The sequence below is a fragment of the Alternaria novae-zelandiae genome (genome assembly GCF_023758075.1).
Source record: "Alternaria novae-zelandiae strain BMP 2774 chromosome Unknown scaffold_6, whole genome shotgun sequence".
Taxonomy (NCBI): domain Eukaryota; kingdom Fungi; phylum Ascomycota; class Dothideomycetes; order Pleosporales; family Pleosporaceae; genus Alternaria; species Alternaria novae-zelandiae.
Window position 1 is genome coordinate 622,159 of NW_026056966.1, and position 25,753 is coordinate 647,911.

The 25,753-nt window shown below is 53.1% G+C and overlaps 9 protein-coding genes across 9 annotated transcripts; 3 read left to right on the top strand and 6 right to left on the bottom strand.

Moving 5' to 3' along the window:
* Positions 1 to 1,401: 1,401 nt before the first annotated feature.
* J4E88_003741 (uncharacterized protein) lies at positions 1,402 to 2,508 on the top strand (the record flags this gene model as incomplete). The annotated part of the gene is made up of 1 exon (XM_049397389.1): positions 1,402 to 2,508. One exon carries the CDS (start codon positions 1,402 to 1,404, stop codon positions 2,506 to 2,508), a length of 1,107 nt encoding a protein of 368 aa, XP_049256777.1.
* Positions 2,509 to 4,521: 2,013 nt separating this feature from the next.
* On the bottom strand, positions 4,522 to 6,779 carry J4E88_003742 (uncharacterized protein; the record flags this gene model as incomplete). The annotated part of the gene is made up of 8 exons (XM_049397390.1): positions 4,522 to 4,719; positions 4,766 to 5,123; positions 5,174 to 5,277; positions 5,303 to 5,426; positions 5,474 to 5,818; positions 5,881 to 5,956; positions 6,131 to 6,673; positions 6,728 to 6,779. 8 exons carry the CDS (start codon positions 6,777 to 6,779, stop codon positions 4,522 to 4,524), a joined length of 1,800 nt encoding a protein of 599 aa, XP_049256778.1.
* Positions 6,780 to 7,281: 502 nt separating this feature from the next.
* J4E88_003743 (uncharacterized protein) lies at positions 7,282 to 8,841 on the top strand (the record flags this gene model as incomplete). Its single annotated transcript, XM_049397391.1, has 1 exon — positions 7,282 to 8,841. One exon carries the CDS (start codon positions 7,282 to 7,284, stop codon positions 8,839 to 8,841), a length of 1,560 nt encoding a protein of 519 aa, XP_049256779.1.
* A 688-nt stretch (positions 8,842 to 9,529) lies between these two features.
* Positions 9,530 to 12,147, top strand: J4E88_003744 (uncharacterized protein; the record flags this gene model as incomplete). The annotated part of the gene is made up of 2 exons (XM_049397392.1): positions 9,530 to 10,285; positions 10,333 to 12,147. The coding sequence occupies 2 exons, from the start codon at positions 9,530 to 9,532 to the stop codon at positions 12,145 to 12,147; spliced, it is 2,571 nt and encodes an 856-aa protein (XP_049256780.1).
* A 460-nt stretch (positions 12,148 to 12,607) lies between these two features.
* Positions 12,608 to 15,008, bottom strand: J4E88_003745 (uncharacterized protein; the record flags this gene model as incomplete). Its single annotated transcript, XM_049397393.1, has 4 exons — positions 12,608 to 13,801; positions 13,849 to 14,117; positions 14,164 to 14,767; positions 14,820 to 15,008. 4 exons carry the CDS (start codon positions 15,006 to 15,008, stop codon positions 12,608 to 12,610), a joined length of 2,256 nt encoding a protein of 751 aa, XP_049256781.1.
* Positions 15,009 to 15,845: 837 nt separating this feature from the next.
* J4E88_003746 (uncharacterized protein) lies at positions 15,846 to 17,799 on the bottom strand (the record flags this gene model as incomplete). Its single annotated transcript, XM_049397394.1, has 2 exons — positions 15,846 to 17,665; positions 17,712 to 17,799. The coding sequence occupies 2 exons, from the start codon at positions 17,797 to 17,799 to the stop codon at positions 15,846 to 15,848; spliced, it is 1,908 nt and encodes a 635-aa protein (XP_049256782.1).
* Positions 17,800 to 18,609: 810 nt separating this feature from the next.
* Positions 18,610 to 19,328, bottom strand: J4E88_003747 (uncharacterized protein; the record flags this gene model as incomplete). Its single annotated transcript, XM_049397395.1, has 2 exons — positions 18,610 to 19,114; positions 19,162 to 19,328. 2 exons carry the CDS (start codon positions 19,326 to 19,328, stop codon positions 18,610 to 18,612), a joined length of 672 nt encoding a protein of 223 aa, XP_049256783.1.
* A 396-nt stretch (positions 19,329 to 19,724) lies between these two features.
* Positions 19,725 to 21,049, bottom strand: J4E88_003748 (uncharacterized protein; the record flags this gene model as incomplete). The annotated part of the gene is made up of 4 exons (XM_049397396.1): positions 19,725 to 19,907; positions 19,953 to 20,126; positions 20,174 to 20,555; positions 20,610 to 21,049. The coding sequence occupies 4 exons, from the start codon at positions 21,047 to 21,049 to the stop codon at positions 19,725 to 19,727; spliced, it is 1,179 nt and encodes a 392-aa protein (XP_049256784.1).
* Positions 21,050 to 24,343: 3,294 nt separating this feature from the next.
* On the bottom strand, positions 24,344 to 25,256 carry J4E88_003749 (uncharacterized protein; the record flags this gene model as incomplete). The annotated part of the gene is made up of 3 exons (XM_049397397.1): positions 24,344 to 24,577; positions 24,634 to 25,123; positions 25,249 to 25,256. The coding sequence occupies 3 exons, from the start codon at positions 25,254 to 25,256 to the stop codon at positions 24,344 to 24,346; spliced, it is 732 nt and encodes a 243-aa protein (XP_049256785.1).
* Between the last annotated feature and the right edge of the window lie 497 nt (positions 25,257 to 25,753).

The window sequence follows — 25,753 nt, forward strand, 5'->3', positions numbered from 1 at the left end:
GTTTTCGATTGTACCCTCGACGTCATCTGCAGAACGCATCAACCACACTGCAGCCCTCTCCGGACTCGACGAGGTGCAAGAGCAAAATCAACCAGGCCTGTGTCAACAAGCGAGAAACCTTAGCTTCCAAAGCGACCGTGCCTACAGAAGAAGAAAGAAGCCCAGGCGACGTTCGATTGGCTGCACTAGAGCTTGTTCGCATGATTCACGCCGCCGCTCGTTCATCTCTTAGCACGCTAGCTCGGAGAGACCCTACAGCACTGATCGGCCGCGCTCGGCACCAGTTGCACTCGAGACTAGACGGGAAGCGACGAATCACCGTCGAAGCCGCCACGGAAGCACGAGTGTAGAGGAGCCCCGATTGAGACGACTACCTCGAGGTACCCTTGCCAGCTCTTCTATCTTGTGTCTTACTCTTGTGCGTCTTCCTTCATGAGCACTGCGACGTCGTCGCCCTCGACGCTCTTCCTCTGACCTTCACTTCTAATTCCATAATATTACCAGATTACCCTAGACTTACCCCCCGACACGTCATCGCTGCTTGACTGGTCGACCAGCACGACACTAATACCCTCGAAGCCGTTGGAAACGGCCCTCTTTGTTGTAATATTCGGAGCACACCAGGGCACTCTCGACCACGGTTCGGTACCAGACCTGCGTAACCTCAGTTCAATCGCAAACTCCTCTTCGACATCAAGCTGGTGCTATGCCTTGCGGAGACAGTGCGGAAAGTACAGTGTTCTACGGGTTCCACACTGCAGGTGCTGAGCGACGCAGGCGCAGTACACATTTTTCGTTGTTGCTTATATCTGCGCCTATTTCTGTTGGAAGTCACGGTCAAGGGTGGAGTCAACCTTCTCTCCGCAGGCGGGCCTTTAGTTCGGTCCCGTTGCAAGGCGAGCGCCAGATCCACTCCCGCGCGCGCCATTCTGATATCGACGCTTTCAAGAGGTGCCTCCAATTTTGAGAAAGGCAGCGCATACCACACGAGGACACGCATTATTATCGACTGTGCTGGACTGGAACAGTCAGAGCAGGCAGCCGCGCTTTGACGGTACTTTCTCCGAAAAGGGTCCTCCACCCATGGAACGGTGATCCACTCGCATTTTCATCGCTCATTACCACTACAGTCACTGGTCACGCAGCATCTTCGGGCGGCACTGCACTCCGTAGTGACTCAAACCTTTGTTCGATTGGTCACCTTTCGCGTATTTCTCTCAAAGGTCGCTAGCCGAATTTCCAAATTCTCTTATGTTCTCAGTATTTTTCGACCGGACGACTCCATCTCACCTCCACATTCTCGGGCGTCTTTGAGACTTGATCCTTGGGTTCCTTACAACACGATTACGACCGCCGACCTCTGCTACAGAGGGCCAGACCATGAACATGAACATCCCAACCATGTATCCGCACCACCCGATGCCGCCGCAGTATAACCAGCCCTACTATCAACAGCACATGCCTGTCACACTACCAGTCGCAAGTCAAGGCCCCGAGCCTTTGAGCCCGAACAACTGTTACCTGTCCGTCCGCCAGCAGCCTAAAGAGGCACTGGTCGCGGTCAAGAGCAAGGAAAAGTTCCGGAAGCCTGTGGATCCTCCACCCATTCTCCAGCTCAACCTTCGGGATGGCGTTGACGCCTCGAACAGCTTCTTACAAAACCCCTACATCTTCCTCAGTGCATCCCTGTACAAAGCGGACAGAGATGAGCCCGTCGAGCACACTCCCAATGAATCCATGGCCGGCACACTGGTGTCGTCCCTGCATCGTCTTAAGGATGTGAACAACAAGGACGGCGGTTTCTTCGTCTTCGGCGATATTTCTGTCCGGATTCAGGGCAGCTTCAGACTGTGTTTCAGCATGTACGAGTTCCACCCTTCACGTGGGGAGGTACAGAACCTCGGCTCTGTACTTAGTGAGAAGTTCGACGTCGTACTTCCCAAAGACTTCAAGGGTCTCGAAGAGTCGACGTATCTATCGCGAGCGTTCTCCGACCAGGGCGTTCGACTCAGGTTGCGCAAAGAAGCTAGAGGGATGATGAACAACAAGCGTTCGTTTCAGGCAGACTCAGAGCCTACCTCCCAGGCACAGATCGCCCCCAGTTACGAGTTCCAGTCGTCCAAGAGAAGAAGGGAAGAGTACACTCTACCCTTAAACCCAGAGCCGACCACACAGGCACCCATCGACCACTCCGCCTACGAGTACGAGCACTCCAACAAGAGGAGGAGAGAAGACTCTGGCTATATCCTGCCTACCAACTTGGGCTCTGACCCCCCACCTCTGCCAGCGTACCCAAATAGCATGAATTTGTACGCTCCCTCCGCTCTCGCACAACCACCACGGATGCCATTCCACCCAGGTCATCCAGGTCATCCAGGTCACCAAGGTCACCCAGGTCAACAGGTGTACAACTCCATGAACTTTAACATGGTACCCTCGTACGTCGATCATCAAAATGTTGATCCATGGGATCAGAAGATCCAACAGGAGACGGATTATAAGGTCTAGGAAGACCGCGATCGAGTTCCTCCATATCGAGATTTTGTGATCGACTTGCCCGAGTTTTGGCCCGATATTAAGATTTTGTCATGCGAGGACGAGGCAGAGGAAGAATTCCCCTGGTCGAAAATATGATGACTAGGTCGAGTTCACATAATAAGCACACGCTGGAGAAGGTATCGCATCACGCGTCCGTCTCGTTCATTCAGTTTTCGATGGGTATTTGACTTAGCTGTCTCAATCCTTTTTACACGGTCGGTTTGCGCGTGGTTTTCGGACGTCGTCGTCCCCACGCTTTTCTTTATCAGCATGGTGTTATGACGAGGCCATTATGCATTTGGGTACGGAGTCATTAATCACGACAGCATGATGTCGTCTTTCTTTTTGTTCCTTTCTTATACATCGCTACGGTACTAGGTATCACACTGTCAACGGAGAGAGTAGTAACCCTACCCTCCTTGAGATCAAAAAAACACACCGCTCACCGAACTCAAAATACAAACAATTCAAAATTACACACTGAATCCCTATGAGTGATGCGTCTGATGATGAGACGTGCCTTCCGCATCGCAACCCCCCAATGCCGTACCTGCAGCCGCAACATACACTACCAGCGCGCGCGCAAGCCCTGAAAGATTTGGAAGACAAAGGCGGCCACTCGGCTCGTTACCACCGTCACATGCGAAAGCGAACGTGTAGCGTAGATCTCATTGCGCACTTCCAGTCTCAGACTCGCGCTTGAACTAGTGATCGACAGCCGCGAAAACCTGCCTGGTGACATCGGGCGATGCCGTGCAGTAGCAACACACCGGGGTTTCCCGTCACAGCTGACGAAAAATGGTACGAGATTCTTGTGCGGGCAAATTTGTGCCTAACTTAACACAGGCCATGCTCTTGCGGCGATACGAGGACGAGATCTTGTGCTAGCTGGGTTCGTGGTTTCCGTGTTGGGCTGCATTCGCATCGCGCAGTGAGGATGGAGAAGGTTTGGGGACGGTTGACTGACAGGATGAACGTGTCGTTGTCTTGTCTGGTAGGGAAGAGGTCGATCAGTCCAACAAAAAGGTCGTGAAGACCGTGGAATACATTTCTCTCGAGCCGCAGTCCATCCCGTTTCCCTACCAGACACTCCCATCTATGCAAACACGTTACACTATTCCGACCATAACCCCCATCTGCTTGCCCCAGCAAGAAAAAACTGGTAATGGTTCGGTTCGCTCCAGCCCATACTCGCACCACAACCCCCCCTCCCTTCACTGCCGGACCCAACCCAAGCTACCCAGCCCCTCGCCTCGCTTCCCTCATCGCGTGCCTCGCGTACATTCGCGCGTCTTCGCGTTTAATCCGAGCCACCGCGCCGCCCGTCAAGCTCAAACGCCACACAGCACCCTAAACCCTTCCCACGATCGCCGTTTCACACTCATTGCCTTGGGGATCGTTGGGCCCCACTTTTTGCGTCGGCTGTATGGCTGGAAAGGGCATGGTTGGTGAGATGACGCGCATGAGATGGAGGTAACGTGACTTAGTGCGTGGTGCTAAGGGACGGTTGGGCCGAGAGAGTTTGGGGGCTTGGCAGAGGGGCAGGTGGTGATTGGTGGGGGTTTGATGATTGTTGAGGGGTTGAAAGGGGGTTTGCTGAGGGAGGCGTGGTTGGAGGGGGTGATGGGGTGGTTGTGGCGTGGTGGGTAGGATGTGGTGGCACGGTGGGAGGGGAGGAGGGAGTTTAGAGTGCATTTGAGTTTGAGGGAAGTGGCTTTTCGGCTATCTGTGTAGCTATCGAAGAAGTTCGGAATTTGCTGCAATGAAGAAAATGAAATCAACGCTAACTTAGCCAATCTCTCCGATGAGCTACGCTTTTATCCAGAATGCACCCGCACTCTCTCTTCCTTTTCCCCATCTTGAGAGTTCATACGCGAAAGTGAAGCTGAGAAAGAATAATGCCATATTCCAGAAGTCGGAACCGTGAAAACTACTTTGCACATATGAGAAGCATATGTTTCCAGGTAAGTGTAATGTAGGCTGCTACTCATACTTCGCAGTGATGGAGCCGACGTTCTTACCTTTGACTGAGCAAGAGAACTGCAGAGCAGACTGGATAGAGATCTCAACGTCGAAACTGATCTCGTGGTATTGGCTCCTATCCGGAGATCGCTTGGCCTTGAACTCCTTCTTGGGAACTTTGGACAACTCGATCGTAAGGACTACGACGGAGAACACACCCTATTACATGTTAGCACAAGAACAGTACGGTCAGCTGTGTTCTTACTTTGTCATAGGAATGTTGAGGGGCCTCATCGGAGTTCGTCGCGATAAGTTTTACTCTGTGTGTTCTCGCCTCGTGGGGCCAGAACTTCGTATAAAAGGACATCGTTGTGTGTGGAGCCCGAGTGGTACTTGCAAGATCCTGACCTTTGCTGAGCAACCAGCTGGCCTGATTTCTAGCCCTCTTTTCACCGGTGTGCATGTCGATGTAGGCGTCGGATTCCCGATGCTCTCCACTCTCGAACGACGTAGTAGCAGGTATGCCATAGTATCTGCGACACTTCCGGTTCTGGACAACTCCTTGCTCTGGCTTCTGTGCTTCCAGACCGACAGCGACTGCCCCTCGAGAGACAGAGGACCAACTGTATTATATGTCAGCGCAAACCAAAGATCGAACTCTGTTAATGCTTACGGATAGTTCGGTACTTTTGCTGCCATTTTGAACTCGCTGGCAAATTCCGTGACCTTGTTGCGCATGTATGGGGACTCAGAAAATCCACCGACCATGAAGATGTACTAGTATGGTAAGTGAGAGGTTTACAATGAGGATTCTTGAACTTGCCTTCATCTTGATCTTCTTGGTATTAGTAGCCGCTCCGTACTGCTTGGCGACAAGCTTGTATGTGCCGGCGAGGGACTTCTGGAACATACTCGCCATATCGTCACTTCTTAAGTCAGTAACAGTGTGTCTGGGCTAGAAGGAAGGACTTACGGCGTGACAGTAATCTCTCCATCGCTGATTCCACGAGATTCGTCGTCTTCGATCCTGCTTAACGGGAACGGCAACGGCATAATGTACGACTCGGTTCCAGTGAATCCTGCTTTAGGGCCGGACGTAAACTGCTGGAGCATAGCAGCAGCTCTCTTCTCCAACGAAGTGTATTTGACCTCTTCACTCCTGCAACCGGCGATCTTGTGGAAGTCTTCCGTTCCAATGCGACCCTCAAGCCATCGTAAGAAGGCACGATCAACAGAGCTGCCGCCGCATTGATCACCACATCCCACTGTGGCTTCCTCGATGACAGTTGGATTGAGGCCAGTAACCCTATACGAGATGCTGTAAGTCGGACCCAGAGTCAGTATTTGCCTCGCATGTGATCCGCATTTGGGCTTCCTTACAGATCCACAGTACCTCCTCCCATATCGCACACAATGAAACCATCACCCACGGCGAATTCAGCGTCTTGTGTTGTACCTGTTCATGAAATAGTTAGCCAGATCTTTGCAGCGAATGAGCGTAGAGGTGAGAAAAGGGAGTCTGTTCAGATAGGCCAAGAGTACTTCAGATGGTGTTTCAGCATCAAATGGTGTTAGAAACACATGCGAAGTACTCCTGGGTTAGCCAACGCATGTGTGAGGTTTGACTTACCACGAAAAGTTCTTATCGTGTAGATGGCAGCTGCCTCGGGTTCGGTGGTCAGAATGGTCGTCACCGGTTGCGGAAACTCTAGCGTATTGAAGCCCGCTTTGTTGACAGCCCCCAGTGTACGTGATTTGGCTAGGTCAGACCATGTAGCTGGTACCGTGACAACTAGTGTGATTGGCATCGTTCGCCAGAGAGTCCTTCCATACTTCTGGTCCAAGTTCTTGAGTAGGTGTGCCTTGACTTGTGCGAGATAATCGGTGATGACGTCGTCGGGCTGCTTGTTCGCATTCTCTTTGGACGTCGCAATTTCGCGGTTGATCTTCGTGACTTCTCCGACTTGAAGGGGATCAAGTTGAAGCTTTGTCCACATGTGCCGGGGAACATCTGCTGGGATGAGTGCACCCCACAAAATGCCTTCTTCACGGTAAGCGACCTCGCTAGGTACTTTCTCCTGCGTTGCGTTCTTGCTGCTCTGTGACGGCCAGTCGTGAATCACTTCAATGTGATCTGCCTGCTTGTCCTTGCTCGATTCACAGAAAGATACGCCTGCTTACGTTAGTTCTTTGTCCGCGGGCGCAGTAGCGTTTTGTATGAACTTACCAGTGTACGTTGTGCCATAGTCGAGACCTATCACAAGCCGATTGCCCTCCATGATGATGCGTGTTAGCTCCGGTGATCCAAGGTATGATTGTTTTCAAGGAAGAGTTGAAGTTGGAGTTGAGGAAAGCAAAGCAGTAGATGATGATAGGTTTATATACCCGCATGAAGTCGTTGCAGAGGAAAGACAGGGTAGAGAGTAAAGGTAAAGGCAGTCTTTCTATTGCAGCCCATCATGCTAGATGCCAGAAAGTCAGATTTTGCTACAGTTGTTGTATGCAGACTTACCAAGTAAAGTTGGATAGTGAAGGCAATCCGTAGCTTCAGTGAGTCAATCTCACTCATAACTACAACTATATTAGCCCAACTCTACACTCTTCTACATCTTGCTGGAATACACTATTCTCTTCTACCTGTACCACCCATCCTACAAGCTATCCATACTACTCTGGCGCATGCTGCTCTTTGGGAAGAAAGCAGTTGGATCCATGGTGAACAATACATCCAGCCGAATGCGTCACTATCTTGATACTAATGATTCAACATAGACTAACTACATGAGCGGCAATAACAAGCGACCAGCTTCGTCAACGGAGAATCGCCAGGACAGGCTACTCCGGAGCCAGACAAGTGGAAACGCGAACGCAAGACATGACACCCAACGCCCGCTTGACGATAGCCCAGCTTCCCTTATTCAACATCTCAATGACGCCCTTCAAGAACGCAACGAAGAGCTACAAAAAGAGAAACATCGATCCAATAGTCTGATCGGAGCAGCACGCAAACTTCGGAGCGATGGCAGGGCTTCAATAGGCGAGATTGCAAGGCTCAAGACGGCATACTCCGGACTGGTGAAACGATATAACGAGGTCCTGCACGATGTGGTGATTCCTTACGCCCGCAGAAAAGGGTTTCGCATGGACGAAGCCTCCGGCGAAGTAACCGATGACGTTCTGGGACCTTTATCACGAGACGCTATGGAAACGGAAGTCTTGCGTGACGAAGTGAAAAAGTTACAGAAGAGCAACTCCGACGTAGAAGGCCGCAGCCAGACTGCGCATCAGGAAATGAACAACCTGCAGGCTGAGTGTGCCGGCCTTCGTAAGCAAGTCACAGATCTCCAGCAAGACGCTCTAGGTAGAATCGAGCAGGTACGAGTCGTCTCTGACAGCCAATTCGAGCGAGATTTCCAGGTGCTCGCTTCCTCAGTCAAGACTTTCAGTCGTTCGTTTCAGTCTACAGAGAACATTGATGTCTCAAAACTTGTAGACTCGGCACTCTTTCTGAACGATGTTTCATTGCATCACTGGCAGAGCCGAGCTCGGAAGAAGACTTTCCTTGAAGCTTGGACATGGGCTCTCCTCGTCAAGACTGTCTTCCGTAACCCTTTCGCGGTCTTCGGAAACAACGTGGAGCGCGTGAACGAAGCCTGGCATGAGCTGTTCGGGAGCGATCACAATCATGATTGGCCCTCGCCGTCAGTCGTGTGCGAGAATTGGCGCCGCAGCACAGCGGAATACCTACGCGAATCAGCAAACGCAGTCGTCCGCAATGATGACACTTTGGAACCAACATCCAAACGTATCAAGACAGCACGTATCGATGCTAGCAAGGAGTTGGCAAGCGAATGGGAGAGTTTCCTCAAGCAGATGTTCCCTGGAAGCAATAGCTCTCAAGTGCATAGCATTGTCGACAAAGCCTTCGCATTGGCTGTGCAAATGTCACTCCAACGGTGCCGCCTTCAGATCACCTACCCTTCCACCGGATGCATGTTTGCCGAGGGCGAGATGACATCTGTACCTGATCGCGAAGGCGATGACATCAACGATGGAGTGGTGGCATTCGTGGTCAATCCCGGTCTTACCAAGTGGGGTGATGCCCGTGGAGAGAAGCTTGACGAGCGTTACGACATTGTACCATGCTTGGTGCAGCTGGAGCCCATGCGTATCAAGAGTGAAGGTGGGGTCGATCATCGCGGCGGCGATGTGGAATCTGGCATTGCTGGTCGCTTGGATGCCAACGGCGTACTTCATCCTCAAGGTCAAGCCGATTGGAGCCAGAAAACATACATTCCGATTGTCAAGCAAGAGCCAGAGTGGCATTTCGGTTTCAACTAAGGCAATGAGCCTGGAGATCTGAGAAAGGATGAGGGTGACGGGATTAACTGGGGTTTGACGATGACCGGTAGCATGACGGAAGGTGAAATGTGATGAACAGGAGGAAAAGTTTTGATTGCATGATCGATATTGCTCATAGAGCATTGCGATGGACGAAGCGGAATACATGCTCTGGGTATATGCTAAATGGAAGGACTACTTACAGGCGGCGGCGGATGTCGGACTGCGTCAGTCCTCTCGGACATAGGCGTAAGCTGAGAAAAAGGACGCGCCAGAAAGCGAAAGGAAACAATGTAGATGGTAACTCAAATATTTTACTGCTCTCTTGTCATGTCACGAACCTTGTATCTGTCGAAGATGAGTCGCGATCGGAATCGAGATGAGGGTGAATGTTCACGTCAGAGGCGCGTCCGAGCGAAGCCATTTCCGCGGCTAGCGCCGAACGCGTCTCGGGCATCCTCGATACCACACGCATACGAGCTGTGCAAGCACCCGCACCCACGCATGCCAATTGCCCTTCTGCCATACTCTTTATTTTAATCACGTCTTCTATTCTTCGCCCCGCCAATGCAGAGCATACCATAAGCTTCACGCCGCCCCACCAGCCCCTCTCAAATCCTCCCGACGCGTCTCGCAGCGCGTTTTCTCGACACCCGCACGCAGGGCAAACCACTCTACCGCCGCCGCCATGTACCTTCCGCGAAACCTCATAGCCCACCTATACCAGAACCTCATAAAACGCACACATGCCGCCGCACCGCCCGTTTTACTCCTTGTCGCCCTTGAACCAGACGCGCTTTGTGCCTGCCGAATCCTTACCGCGTTATTGAAGCGCGACTACATACAACATAAGATCCAACCGATAGCCGGATATGGCGACCTATCACGAGCGGCAGAAGAGCTGGTACGGCCGATGCGGACAACAGACGGCGGAAGTGGAGGCGTCGTAATATGTCTGGGCGTCGGAGGCATGGTGGACATGGAGGAGATACTAGGCCTCGATGTGGATGAAGATGGAGAGGGCGGTACTGGCGATGTTGAAGTCTGGCTCTTGGACGCGAGACGGCCGTGGAACCTGACCAATGTTTTCGCCGCCCCCATAAGTCAGGACCCCGCAACGGGAGAGTTTGTGCGGAGACAAGCGGGGGTGGACAAGGGCAAGATCACGCAGTCATACCAGTCGTCAAGAGGTGGAATCATAGTCTTTGACGACGGTGACATTGACGAAGAACTACAGGCAGAGCGTGAAGCATATGCTGGGCTTGAGGAGATGCCAGAGGTAGGGGAGGAAGACGACATCAGCGACGACTCGGACGACCAGGATGATGAGGAGCCGCCATCTGGACAAGCACCGAAGAAAAGGAAGTCTTGGGGCGAGGAAGACGACTCCGAGGACGACATGACAGATGATGAACGGCCAGCACAAAGACGGAGGAGTAATTCGGTATGTATAGTCGATGTTCAGAGGGATCCCATGCTAACATTGTCCAGGGAGGCTCAATACCATCGTCACCCGAACCGAGACGACGAAGAGGTCTACTAGCAGCGCAACAACTAGGCGGCTCCTCCGACTTTTCTCGTTCAGACTCCCGCAGCCGCTCCGCATCCCCATCAGTAGCCGCACCGAAAGAGAAGTCGTTGAAGAGCCTACGAAGGCAGTTGATCAAGAAGCGGAACAAGTACGCATCTACGCTCGACAAATACTACGGACTCGGCACTTCCTACTCAGACCCCGTCTCTTCTCTCGTATACAACTTAGCATCGGAACTCGGTCGCGAAGACAACGATCTGCTATGGAATGCTATCGTTGGTGTCAGCAGTCTGGAACTATACGGGCGGACAGGAAGCGGTGTTGGCTTGAACCCCCTCTCAGCACAAGGAGGTTCGGCGGGATGGAACGGTAACCGCGGAGAGAACATACGCTCCGTCCTGCGAGACGAAGTACGACGACTGAATCCTGTCACAGACGCTTCAAGTGTCTCCCGCAATGCAACGATGGGCGAAGTGTGGGGTGTCATCCCGACAAGCGCGCTCTCAGCGACAGACAAGTCAATCCGCCTCTCCCCCGAGCCGCGTTTCCTTCTCCTCCGGCACTGGTCTCTCTACGAAAGTATGCTCCACTCGCCCTACCTCTCCGCCAAACTACACATCTGGAGTGATGCAGGGCAAAAGCGACTTGCCAAACTCCTTGCCAAGATGGGTGTTTCACTCACTGAGTGCAAGCAAAGATACACTCACATGGACATGGAGCTCAAGCGTGGTCTCCGAGAACGCCTCCTCAAGTTCGCGCCACAATATGGGCTCGATGGCCTCGTACCACCAAAGTCAGGTACAGGCGACCCCAAAGACGGCTGGGGTTTCGTCCGCTGCTGGGGCTGGAAAGCATGTCTCTCCGCCATCGACGCCGGCGTAATCCTAGGAGCCATCCTCGAAGTCGGCGACGCAAAGAACCTCAACCAATCCGCCCTCGACAGCTCAAACTTCGTCGGAGCCAACGACCACACCGAGATGCCCTCCTCCACGCAAGAACAACAAGACCTCGCCCAAGAACACATCACCAGCCGCTTCTGGACCGCCTACGACGCCCTCGGCGACATCGACCGCCTCGTCGAGCACATCAGCACAGCCCAACACCTCCACCGCGCCATCCTGCGCACCGGAACCGCCTTAATCGAAAAGAAACAAATTCGCCATCTCCGCGCCTTCCGCATGGCCGTCGTAAAAGAAGGTCCCGATGTGCAACTATTCACCCACCCGGGCGCCCTCACCAAACTCGCCCTTTGGATCGCCGAAGCCATCGTCGAACTCAACGGCACAAAGGGCAAGAATAAGGGCAGCGAGCTCGTCATGGCTGGTCTCGACGACTCCCGCGGTCTCTACGTTGTCGTCGGTCTTGGCGGCGGCGGCGCAACTGAATCTGCTAAATCCCGTCTTCAGAAACGCGAAGCGAAACTCAAGGCTAAAGAAGCGCGTCAAGCGCAGAAAGCAGAAGCGAGGGAATCACGCCGGAAAGCGCGTGCTGCGCGTAACCTTGCTGCTGGGCTTGAAGAAGATGAAGTCGCTGATGACTCGGAGTCCGAAGCCGAAGAATCCGATTCCTCGGACAATGACTCCGAGGATTCGGAAGACGAGGATGAGGAGAGGGGATCCGGCAGGAATCGATTCGGTAATGCGTTCCAAGAGGTTGTGAGGGAGACGGGAGCACGAGTAAGAATGGACAGTTTCGAGGCGTGTGTAATTGAGATTAAGAAGGAGGATCTCAGTGGGTTTTTGGAGAAACTGAGTCAGAAGGCTGTTGTTGGGTAGATGGGTGGACACCGTACCCCAGGTATGGGGGGTTTTCTTTGTGTCACGTATTGATTTGGGGGATAAGACGGCGATGATTTGGATTTGAATTGGTAAGAAAGGGAAGGCAAGATACCACTTTTGCAGGAGGAAAGGTTGGATTTTGGGCACAGCGTTCTGCATGATTTGGCATTTTTGGATGGCGATATCCGTAACTTCTTTCTATTGATTCAGGCATATTTGTAGGCAGGGCGAACGATGTACAAGCGATGATATTACAAGAGTACTTAGCATAGCACAACCACAACCACAACACAGCATAGCATTACAACCAAGCATAGCATAGCAAGCAAATCGTATTTCATGCATAACATATCCAATTTCAACCGCTGAGGAGAAGAAAGGAAAGTGGTATCTTTAGGTACTAACGCACAAGCAAAACCGACACGCCGCTCATCCAAACAACCATCACGACCAAAAACTACTTGGTATACGAGCGCTCTTTCCTTCCTCCCATTGTCAGGCCTTCGCCATCTTCGCCGTCGTCCCAGCTTCCTTCTCCGCTACTCCTTCTTTTCCTCGTCCGCTGCTTGACACCATCTGTCAGCCTCCTCTTCACCTCATCGAGGTTGCCATCAATAGTACTGAAGGGCTTGAGCTGGAAGCCGCCCAGATTCGCACTGCTGCTATTCCGGCTGCGGCTCTTCTTCGGCGTCTGTGGTCGACTAGAGAAGAAATCTTGGTTGGCGAGGTCGTGGAACGATTCGTTGCGTGGTATCTCGTTGATGGAGCCGGGTGAGGCGGGGTAATCGTAGGTTTCGATGTCCTGACCTGCTTCCCTTTCGGCGTCTTCGTCTGACCTTTGCGGTGGTGTATTGGGACGCTCTTGCTTGATGAAGGGGTCTTCGACGATGCGTTTGGAGTGGAAGTCCTCGTACATCTCCGGACCGAGTTCGTTGATGATGTCGTTCACACGCTGGGCGAGGTTTTCACGGCGCTCTTGTAGTTTGACGAGTTCGTTGTTGGAGAAGGGGTTCATCATCTTCCAAAGGGGACCGAGGGACTTGAGGATGTCCATGGCGACTTCGCCGAATCGGAGAGCGCCGTATGTGAGGGTGACGTAGACGACGAGTTGGGGGATGATGAGCCAGCGCTTCTGGATGCCAGCAGGAAGGTATCCATTGCATTGGTTGTAGGAGTACCAGTAAAGTCCCAAGCAAACATACCAGGCGTAAGCTGTTGGGGCGGCAGCCATAGCAACGAGAAGCTTCCACGTAGCCATGACATCTCTGGCTTGAACCTTCACGTTTGATGCAGCGAGTGCCTCTCTGGCCTTCTTGATCGAGACAACCTTAGTGACAATGAAAACCAAGCTGAAGAGTAGAGTTCCGGGAAGGACGAGCATGCTCAGGAAGAGCAGTTTTCCAAGACGGTAGAAGAAAAGCCCAAATGCCGTAATAGGATGCATCTTGGCGTATTGCACCTGATGATCCCGGAGGCCGAGCGCCTTAAGCTTGCCATTGTAAGTGGTGACTTCCTTCTTGAGTTCGACGATGCGAGGGTCGTCTTTGTAGCGTTCATAACCCTGGACGAGGCGGCGGTTAAGCTCCACGATCCTGGGAAGAGGAAGTTTCGTGCCTTTGGAGTTGTAAAGGCGGCGCACAGCTTGAATGACCTAGAAGAGTCAGCGTTGCAAAAGCGTATGGGGTGTGTTGTACGTACCATAAGCGTATCGTAGTCGGGTGTCGTGACAGTGACAGATATCAGGCCTTGCCGGATGGTCTCCAACATCTCGCCGATGGCCTCACGTCTCCCAGGGCCATCGAACTTCTGAGCTAGCTCAGGTGGGACGTGGATGGGCGTGCCGAACTCGATGACGGCCCTTGATCGGAACTTGTGGGCGTGGAAGTAGTTCATGCCGACGGGAATGATGTTCAGATTGCAGTCTGGCTTCGTTTGCACTGTACCGAGCGCCATGATAGCAACACCGGCTGAGAGATGTTAGTACATGGAAGGTTCAGCTACTAGAGTACGCACCTTTCAGAGGAAGGAGATCAGTTCTGTCGTGGCTACCACCCTCAGGGAAGATACCGATGCTGCCACCGTGGTGGAGAACTGCATGTACCGCGTCGTAAACCTCCGTTTGATCGAGCTTGGGCGCTACCTGGAAGGGTGTTCCCTCGTAACCATCAGCGATACCCTTCTTCGCATTGGCGCCGTCCACGAATGTGCCGTCCTTGGTCATGTCGTTTCGCCCAGTCATCTGCTGCATGGCAACACCTCCCTTGAAGCCACGCTTCAGCCTGATCTCTTCCGGGCCCCTGATCTCGAGTATCTCAGCGGTCGCCGCCTTGTTGTCCACTTTAGGCAGTACGAGGGAGCCGCCGACCTGGAATTTCTTATCTTCGAAGTTGGTGCCCACACCCCGAACAAGCGTCGGGTCATTGATGGGATCGGGGAGGTATATCTTGCCCTCTGCAGGCTTCGTCATGTCCATGGCTCTTCCTACAGGCACGACACCTGTCAAGCCCGCCATTGCGCCTACGAACTTGCGCTTCATCGATTTATCGGCGATTAGGAATTGGATTCGGCGGTCGGATTCTTTCTTTACGACTCTCATCAACATGAGGGGGTCGACAAACTGGCATCTGTCAGTATGCATCCTGACGGGGTATTGTCGCAGCATGTCCTACCTGGTTCGCATGCGGGGCGCACACGAAGATAACGGGGCCTTCCTTTGGCACCTTCCAACTACTCCTAGGATGTACTTCGCGGAAGAAGAGCTCCACCAGGATCGAGAACGTCCACAAGAAGGCATCGTACACGTATTTATTCATGACGGCGAGCTTCTTGCCCTTCGCATCTCTCTTCTGGGTCGCCATGGCGGCTACCTAAACCACGATTATGCTGCCGGTGGATGTAAAGAATATTGTATGCGCTGCCAGGAGGGCGAGGTTGGTGTAGCCTCCTATGGCTGGTGGTGCGTATCCGTCCGCGGACGCGATGGCGAATGCGACAGGAAACGAGGGGTGACGAGGCACGAAACGCGCGCACGGCGGAACAGGGTCGCTGACGATGAGGCTGCGTTGAAAGCTACAGTATTATCCCTCGTTAGCATCAGAGCGCAGACTCAGACATGTTGTCACGCACCTTCACGTTCTAGCACTTTCTCTATGTAGGTCGCGTGCAGAAGAAGAACATCAGGCCACAGTAAATGGAAGTTCCGAATCCGCGCGGACCTGGATAGCCGATACCCGACGAGCGCTGGCTCTGCTGAGGAGATCAAGCTTTCAGCAGCGCATATCCGCAGCGCTATTTTCGTTGTTGAGCTCGGATATGTGGAGGGTTGCAGATAGGGCCGGGGAAGTGGGATGGTTGCTATGTCATCGCACATTAATTGTTGGCGGCCCTTTTCTAGTGGGGTAGGAGCCAGCTGAGCCCGCTCCACTAAAGTCACAGCTGAGGATGCGCCACACCGATGAAGGTATCTGGCAGAAGTCTACCTTCATTGTTAGCTATTGGAATCACACGTTGATACATGAGTCAAAATCAAAATCACAATCACACATGCGGATAGTTCAGATGAAAGGACCATTATACATTCCAATCTATCAGAGGGTGCCGTCAAGCGGCCCGGGAATATGGTGGTCTATAAAGCAAGAAGGGTATATATGTACAGTAAAGAAGATGAAGACAAGATGCAATGTGCAGATTAAGGCTTACACCATAGCAAAGACCATCGCTGCCACCAAAACGGTGACAACAGAGGTGCTGACGGCGAGGGCAGAGCCAGCGCCGAGGAACTGCTCTGGAGATGTCGGGTTGGGCAAGCTGGTATTAGCAGCTGGCGCCGACACCAACGTGGTAGTAACAGGAGGTACAACTGGAGCTGGCGAAGAGTCTACCACGAGACCCGTAGTCGCCGATGCTGCCGGTACGTACACAGTCTCGGTCACGCTGGGCGTGCAGCTGGTGGTGGCAGAGGAGCGCGCGAGTGTCACCGTCCGAGTTACGCTGCGGGCACAGCTGCTGGATGAGCCTCCGCTGGATTGACCAGCAGGCTTGCCTGATGCAGAGGGTTGAGAGCTTGAGACTGATGTGCTTGTTACGACGACGACTGATGAAATAACCTGTGTGGAGACAGGAGCTTCATCAGCCTCCGGGAACTTCGGAACGATGTTGTGGTTGTCGTTCGAAGGCGCCTCGGTGGATGGGGCCTTGCTGGGTGCAGGGGTCTCGCTGGTGACGCTTGATGAGGGAGTAGCCTCGCTGGCAGCTGGGACTTGGCTAGACACAGAGGTGGCTGAAGAAACGGCATCGCTTGTCGCAGGAGCAGATGATGGGGCTGGCGAAGAGCTAGGCTTGGGGGAAGGGCTGCTTGATGGCTTCGGCGCGCTGTTGCCCTTCGCAGGAAGGGTACCCTTCTCGATCATCAAGAGTGCCTGGGTGACTTCCAAGGCCGACAGCTGCTGGCCGACGCCAGAGGTGCCGTCCCAGCTTCCAGTGTACCACTTGCTGCCGCATGTGACGCCGTCAGTGCCTCCAGAGCAGGCCTTGGCAGCACCGACCGCAGAAGCCTTCAGCAACGGCACGATCTTGTCCTTGGTAAAGGGAGCGACCATGGCAGTCTTAGCAATGAAGCGGGAAAGGTATGCCTTGAACGATTGCTGATCGAGGTTGCAGTGTCGGCCAGATTCGCCCGTCTCGCACGCCCACTCGTACATGATGTCTGTGGCGTTTTCGTAGGGGCTGAAAAACAGCAGTTCAGCGTGATCCAGGAAGCCGGAAGTGCGGTCCTTCCAAGTGCTATCGCCGTTGGTGTAGTCGTACATGAAGGCCGATCCATGGAGATACATGGCGTTGTTGTAGGACCACTGGGTCTTGTCGGCGACTGTGGCGCAGTTGGTCTTGTCGTCTGCACCATCGAACACCTCGTACTGGTCGCTGATGAGTCCAACCTTCTTGGTCCAGTCGTAGATCTTGACCGCCCAGTCCGCGTACTTCTGCTCGCCGGTGTAGCGAGCGAGGCGTGCACCGAGGGCGAAAGCGCAGCCGTTGGAGATGGAGTTCTTGTAGTTGTAGCCATAGGCGTTCTCAGGGTACACCTGCCACTTCAGTCCTCCATCGCAGCTTGTCTCGTCCCAGCGTCCGACAATGTTCTCGAAAGCGTTGGTCACGACCTCGAGGTAGCTCGCAGGCGCATCTGCGGGATTGGGGAACTGGTATTCGACCGCGCTCATGACGGCAAGCGCCCAGAAAGCCTGGTCATCATTGCCAGTCTCTCCTTTGCGGTAAGACAGGATGAAGTCGTTGTTGGGCCCGTAGTTGGCAGTCAATGCCTGCTGGAGCGTCTTGACATGTGAATCGTCGCCGGTGAACTGGCTGTACTCGATCATGCCACCCCAAGCGGCGCCACCCTCCCACCAGTAGTGGGGCTTGGGCCAGACTCCGACACCCTCGATGGATGTGCCTGTGGCGTTGCCCTGGTACATCGACATCAGTCCGTACGCATATTGTCGAGTGACGGCGAGGATTGACGCTTCTAAAGGTTAGCTTTGTAGCGCAGTTGCTGCGAATGTCCTCACCTTCATCCTCGGGGTCGAACTTGATACCGCCGGCGGTCGCTGTAAGGGCACTGAGGAGCACTGCTCCAGTAGTGGTAAAGTACTTCATATTGGTTGAGAAACGAATGAGTGGAGTTCAAAAGAAGGTAACGACAAAAAGTCGGGAGAGAGAAAGGGAAGAAAAGAACGACTGTATAGCGCCGAGGCTGCAGAATGTGAAGGAGAGCAAAGCACGCATGGTGAATGCCGGGAGTAGGGCTTATCTAAGATCGAACTCGCGTGGACCCATATTTCTTTCGGTGAAGGCAGCCGGGGAAGGAGCGCGCGGGTGCAGCAGGGATTGGGTAAGCGGGCGTTTCGAAACGCAGGAACAGATTTGGTGTCGGCCAATGGCTAACTAGCACGCATGTTTCAGGTCCGGCGGCTGCGCTGCTTTTGGGCCTCCATTTTGGCGCCACTGTACGGTCGTCCGGGCGGCTTGTCCTTCATTATTTGGCCTCCTCAAATCCCTTGTGTTCACTGGCCGTGCCGACGTGCTGTTACTTTGCTATTGTTTGGCTGCTAAGAAAAGATCGTCGCGTGTCGCAGTGCTCTCGCGACCAACACCAGGACCGACTGCACGACTACCTCTTACGCTACGGATGATCAGCTAGAGGTACGCTATCCGCACGAATGAGGGGCGATCGGGGCCGTCGTAGTGCCAAGAGCGCGGGGATCATCACAACCATAAGCAACAGGAAAGAATGTTGAATAATGAAAGTCAGCTTACGGACCCATGGCTCGTTCATGAGGCGGAGTTTAATCAAAATCCCCCCAACTCATGCCTCGGCCCGTCTGCGATCATGCACTGAGGCGTCTCGTCCCAGGTCTACCCAGAACGCCCCCATATATGAATAGTACGCGAAAGTAACACAGCCACTCAGTTGACCCCCACAAGCCTCTTCTCCTTCTTCTCCTTCTCTGATTCGCGCAGTGCGGCAATCTCCTCTCTGGTCATGTTGTACGATGCGTTGACTTGGTTGAACGGGTTTTCGGGGTGCTTCTCGAACTCCTTGCGGATTTGGTCGATCTTCTGCTGTCGTCGCAGACCCTTCTCGTCCTTCATCTCGTCCAGTCTTCGCTCCTCAAACGCAGCGTATGCGGCCTTGAAGCGCCTCTCGGGATGGCGGTCCACCTTGTCCTGGCTGTTGCCTGTGATATCCAGAGCGTCGAGAGCGTTGTCGATACCGGTAGCGTTGAGCGCGCCAGGCTTCGCGTCGAAGGAGCCAAGCGCTGAGTCGATGCCGCCCCCGCGGGGCTTCTTCTCGGCTTTGGGGTTCTTGCCCTTGGGCTTGGAGGGCAGGGAAGCCTCCTCTTCGCGGAGTAGGGCTTCCTTCTCAGCCTTCTTACGGGCTGCTTCAGCGGCCTTTTCTGCTGCCGCCTCGCTATGATATGTTAGCTACTGCGTAGGTAGGGGCGAAGATGCACATACGCCTTTGCATTTGACTTTGCGCCCTTGTTCCATTCCTCTGCCTCTGCCTTTTCAGCTTGTTGGTTCTTTGCAGCCTGCTTCGAGGCAGCGGCGTCTGCCTTGCGGGCTTGTCCTTGTGCCTTCTTCGAGCCCCCTCCATCGCCGCCGGCCGCGCCCTTTTTCGCCATTGTGTCGTGAGGTATGCGAGATCGTATTTGTTTCCAAAGTGGATGGACGTTGTGCGCGAGTATTTCGACGTGTGGTGTGTACGAGTGAGTCAAAGTTTGGTATGCGGCGCCTGACAGCGGCTCGCGGGCATCAGCGGGGCACAATGGCGTCAGACAACACCGACACGCGTGAATGACTAAGCAGCACTGAAGGCTCTTTCCACGCGTACTCGCAAACGTCTTCGCTCTTGTTGAACAGATGAGATGCCATTCGTTTCGACTTAAAACACCCTGACTATATACTTCAGGACAAAGAATACGTCGACAAAGAGAGATTGGCTGCTTGCAGAGCCTGCATTTCTGTTCATTGAGTATCTACCTTCCCACGCCCCATGGTCGGATGCAAGGAAGAGACTATTACACAATACCCTCTTCTTTCTCTCTCCTTATGTGCTCTCGTCTCGCTCGCATCGCGTTACCAGGCGTGAGCTGCTTCAAGCCGAGCCATGGCGAGTTGATAGGACTGGGACCCGTGTAGATGAAGATGTCGTAGAGGAAGCCTCCAAACGCGCAGCCAAGGAATGGTGCCACCATCGGGATCTAGACATGATCAGCAAGAGCTATCAGCGTCATCAGAAGACATACCCAGAAATAGTAGCCGCCAGCGGACCACACCTCATGACCATACCCGACCGCATAAGACATCAGTCTTGGGCTGAAGTCACGAGCGATGTTGATCGCATAACCAGTCTGCCAGCCGAAGCAAGACCCCAAGCCGAAGATGAGAAAGAACAGGCAAAGCGGGAACCATTTGTCGGACTATAGCAAAGTCAGTACTATCCATCAACGATTCCTATCAGCAATACCTTCGGAACACCGTTATTGCTCGGGTCCTTCAACGCGAAGATGACGAACATCAGCAATGTACTTGCGATGAACTCTGAGAAGAACTGGCTGGTCTTGGTAAGAAATGGCTGCGGATAGGTGCAAAAGATGTTTGCAGTAGCCTTCTCCGCCGGAGGCACTGTTCGCATCTTTCCGCCCTCGAACCAGTCGATGGAGCTGATGTAGTTCGCGTATACGATTCCGGACCCGACGAAGCCACCAAGCATCTGTGCAGCGAAATACATCGGGAATCGCCGCCACGGTAGTTGACGAAAGATACAATTGCTGAGAGTAATCGCCGGGTTTAGGTATGCGCCAGAGTCACCTGCTACGTACAGACCGAGCATGACGCCCAGGCCCCAGCTTCTCCAAGTTAGCATACATTGCCAGCATCTAACACTTCAGCGCTCGACTCACCCCCAGTTGATGGACTGATACTGTCCGAAGCCATTACCACCAGGCGCAGTCGTCTGTCCAGTCGAAAGCAGGACCTGCGCAACCGCTCCATCACCAAACATAACCATTATAGCGGTGCCCCAGAACTCCGCGAACGGCTCCCTCATCACCGTCCTTATACGCGACCAAAGCAACTCCGACGCCGCACCGTGGTCATGCTCTTCGTCGATGGGTGCTTGAGGATGCAAGCCAAGTACCGATCGCTTCCGTTGAGCGCTCGACGACGTTCGATGGGCCGAGAGTTCAGAATTGGTAGAATGCGCCGAATGCTGTGTTTGCGCTTGGGTCAGAGGTGTAGCACTCGTGCCAGACGTAACGATGTGCAGACGATCATCAGAGCGGTCATCTGCCCAATCCCGTGTTATCGACGGCCCTGGGGCCATAGGTCCTTGAGATATCATGCTGAACGCACGTCAAAGCAACACTAAACGAAGAACGAGGGACAGTCTAATCCAAAGCCTGTTGAGCCTCAACACCAGTGCCAGAGCGAGGAAAGAGCTAGCAAATGCAAAACAAACAGCCTACTCAGCGGACCACGACTGCTTAAGCATCTCTCGTCGCATGTCCTCGGCACTGTATGCCCCGTATGCTAGAAGACGTCACAGCATAATCCCCCATCGCGATGCCAACGCCATTGGAAGCCGATCTCATACTTCCCCTCATTTCTACTAGTCAGATCTCCCGGTTTAGGGGGAGGGTGCCCGCGCCATAAGCTTGGGATGGGACTGTTGCGCGCTAGGCATGACGTCTGTCAAGGCTGGGGGCGTTATTTCCGTGGGATGGGCTGGGAGACGGGGATCTTCATGGGATTGCAGGTTTGTTCGGTTGATTCGCGCTCGAATTAAGTACAACTTTGGAAGAGTAGCACTGGTGTACGTGAAATCGGATCGAACCGATGCCCCGATATTCCCGATGGGTGGAAGTGGAGTCTGGGGTGCAGGTGCTGCGGGCGATCGCGATGCTCTCTTAGCGCGAAGTTTGTCGACCACCACCTGCACCGTGTAGTCGCAGTTCGCCCATTGACCACCTATATCGTTCTCCTATCCCGATGTCCTTCAAATGTTCTTTTAACAAGTCCTTCACATGCGGTGCACCTTCCGTTTCGTTGATCAGTACACTCGCAAGGCTGAGATATGCAGACAAGCACCCATGATGTCATGAGGCTGCGCATGAGGTGGCAGCTGCCTTCCAAGGTTGTCGCACTTCTGCCTTCACCTACATCCTCCTCACCCTGCCCTCCAGCTTTCGTCGCTTTTCGATTCGGGGAATATCCATGATCTTTGTGCGACACCTGATGCTCTTCCAACTCAGCATCATCTGTATGTCTGAAGAGTCACAGTGCGGCATCGGTCCACAGTGACTAGTAGCCTCGTTATCGGCACGGAAAACCTGGATCGCGTGGTCGCATAACGACTTCAATATCGTCTGGTACGCTATCGAGACATGGTGCAGTGTGCACTTTGCAAATCAGTCGCGGACACGATAGAGAAGAAGAAAGAACCGTATCCCGGAGAGTACGTGTGGAAATATCACGATGTCCAGGAGAACGCTGGGTGCGTTACATGCCAAAAAATAGTGCGGTTGTTCAATACCCATACATGCTCCGAATGTGTAGGAGAGTGCGTCGGTTTTGTCTCCTACTATAAATACAATGACTGTTGGCAGTTGAGTATTGGCGGCAAGAGTGTCGAGGGCAGAGAGAGATATTCCGACCGGTTACACTTGACAATTTACACAATTCCAAATGCGTCCGGATTCATCCTTTTCGACCAAGAAATCAACATCGGGGGCATCAAGAGATGGATCAGTAGATGCGAAAGGGACCACGGGGGCGTATGTCATACAACCACGAACTCAGGGACTAAGATGCCGGATGCCACAGACTTGATGTTCATCGACGTTGAGAAACTCTGCCTCGTGAAGCAATCACAGCATGGCGGCGACTGTCGATATACCGCCTTGAGCTATGTTTGGGGGGCAGCTGGCGACCCTTTCCAGACGGTGAAGGCCAACATCGAGGCTTTGAGCCAGGAACACGCGTTTGACCTCCCTTGTAACCGCGCTCGCCTCCCAAACACCATTGCAGACAGCATATCCTTCACACGCGCTCTAGGCCTTCGCTATCTATGGGTTGACAGATTTTCTATCATACAGGATGATGAAGTCGCGAAGCCCCATCAGTTAGCCTCCATGGCATCTATATACTCCAACGCGTACGTCACTATAGCTGCCACAGAAGGCGGAGACAGTGCCTATGGGATACCTGGAATCAATATGAAGCGCCCAAGGAAACCGCTTTCTGAGGTTTATCATTTTAGTCCCAGCTGCCGCGTCGAGGTGTTGACGCCTTTACGCGGGAAACAGCCCACAGTGTATCATACCCGTGGCTGGACTTTTCAAGAGTGGCAATTTTCGCGTCGCACGATCGTTTTCCATGATCACTCAGTGTCTTGGATTTGCGGAGAATCCAAGGAATCGGAATGCGAGCAGAATCAGCACATGGTTCCTTTACAACTGTCACGGCGAACTTGGGATACGTATCCTAATTTTGAAGGATACTGTAGTGCTGTTGAAGTCTACACCAGACGGAATCTGACATATTCCGAGGATATCCTAGCTGCATTCAACGCGTTCATGACTGTGCAAGGACGTGCTATGAAGAGTGGCTTCCTATTTGGTATACCAGAACTCTTCCTCCCCAATATGCTCTGCTGGCACCATGGTCAAAACGGTTGGCACTATCGCGAGGGACATCTCCAACAAAGGCGAATCGATCCTCACGGCAACATCTTGCAAGCTTTCCCTTCCTGGTCGTGGGCGGGCTGGTCTGGACCTGTCAACCTGGAATCTGCCAACGCGGCGTGCCGACAGGCGATAAGAAGATTCCACTGCTCCACTCTTGAATATCCTCACCTTATTGAATTTTCCAAAGTTATCATCGAACCGCACGCCGAGCGCAGGGAATACGTCAAGGATCTACACTACTACGAGACCCACGGTTTGACTAGCTTAGTGCAGGACGAGATCGATTCCTCCTATTTGCATATCAAAGCATTTAACAAGCATCCTGTGGTTCGAGAAGCTGACGTACAAAGCTTGACAGCTGAACGCGTCCATTCAACCGTTCTAGAATTCAAGACTCGGCGACTTATGGCTTCTCTATCCAAGCATGATCGCCACGACCTGAGGGAAGAGACGCCTATTTTGACAGGTTCTGAAGGTCAAATGATCGGCATATTAGACATCGACATATCGCTCAATGCTCTTCAGTTACCTCAACACGAGGTCGAAATTATCTGTATCAGTGTAGATAGGTCTGTGTGCACTACACATGCTCACCTGCGTGGTCTTGACTATGGAGAGGTCTTCCAAAAGACCTGTCCTCTGAAGTGTTTTCCAGACTGGAATCACTTCGTTTTCAATATCCACACACCAGCTTCCAAATGGCAGTTCTTGGCTTACCACGTTCTCTGGATTGAGTGGGAAGATGGGATAGCTTACCGGAAGGCTATAGGGCACGTGTGGAAGGATGAATGGGATGCTGCAGACACGGAAGAGGTCGACATTCGACTAGGATAATCGACTCATGGTGGTACTGTACTGTATTGGTATCTGCCCGGCTGCCCTTTCACAGCGCGAAGTCCAACGTCATTAGGATGCGAGACGACGACAACGACTCACCCCGCCGCAACTATCTACTCCATGCGCTCTCCAGGAGCCAACATCTCCTCCTCGGAGTCAGACTCGACCTTGTCAGGAAGCCTTGTCTTCCTCAACTTCTTCTCCACCTTCTCCATCGCCTCACCCCCAACCGGCATGTCGGTGTCTACGGCCAGCTCGGTGGCCTTCATGTTCTTCCGCTCGGACTGGCGGCGGTCGTTGAAGCCGGCCTTCCGCTTCCTTGCCGGAAGGGCGCCTTCCTTGTACTCCTGGACATGATTAGCATAGTTCCCAATTCGTCAAAATGGCTTCAAAGAAAACTTACATCTTCATTGAGAGGATGCAGCAGATCCCGAATCACCCTCACCACATCCACCGCAATCACCACACCAAGATTCTTCTTCGTCCTCTTGTCAATGTTCCTCAATTCTACCGCCGAATTGATCTGGCCGCCCATGTAGTCGCCCTGGCCCTGCGTAAACTCCGACAGAACCGCCAGAGTCGCCAACAGGCGCAAGTCCCAAGTCGCCGCGTCGCCAGCGGGGCGGAAGGTGCGGCCGCCGTACATAGGCGGAGGAGGAGGGAAGGAGGTCATGTCGACGCCCCAGTTGTCGTCGATGAGCGCGAGGGACGCGGAGGCGGGGTGCGTAGTCGCCAACTTGTTGTTGGGGATGCTCGCGAGGGTGTCAAGGAGGTCGCGAATGCTCTTGGGTGCCATGGTGACTTGTACACCGTCGAAGGGCTCGCCGCGAATCACATCACGCTTCTCTTTGCGGGTGAGTTGGGAGAAAGTAGACATGATGTAGACAAAAAAGCTTTAAAGTGATGATAGCTTGATTGTGTGTGGGTGGTTAAAGGAAGCAGAATTAAGGCTACAAGAAAGTTTTATATGGGCCTACGCCCAGTGCTCAGTGAAGGAGCGAAGAGAATTCATATCCACCTTCTCATTCACTTTGAGTTCTCACTAATTTTCCGCACTCACTGCGACTACAAACGGCGTATACTCACGCACTAGTACTGAAACAAGCAGGAGCAAAAATGACGCAATCTGCCAGTCTGAGTGAAGGCGAGTGAAAGACCTTAAAGAGCGCAAAAAAAGAGCAAAAATAAATAATCACAACACTGCGGTAGACTATGAGGATCGAACTCACTCACCGAAATGGCTGTTATCGACGGTATTACCAAGGTCAACCCAAGGTACACATCCAGGGATTATTAGGCCATTCGGAGTCGTGTTGTGATGGAATATTGCTAAATATAATATAATATATAGACATATCGCAAGTCCCGGGTGAGTTTGTTGTGGGGAGATATGGGTCGAAGTGAGAGCAAACGCAGTGTTGTGGGATGTGAGTGCGACCACGAAAGTACGACGCACCGGCGAACACGGACCTCAACCAGGAGGCTGTCCGTACATTATGGATTGACGGACAAGAGATGTCGAT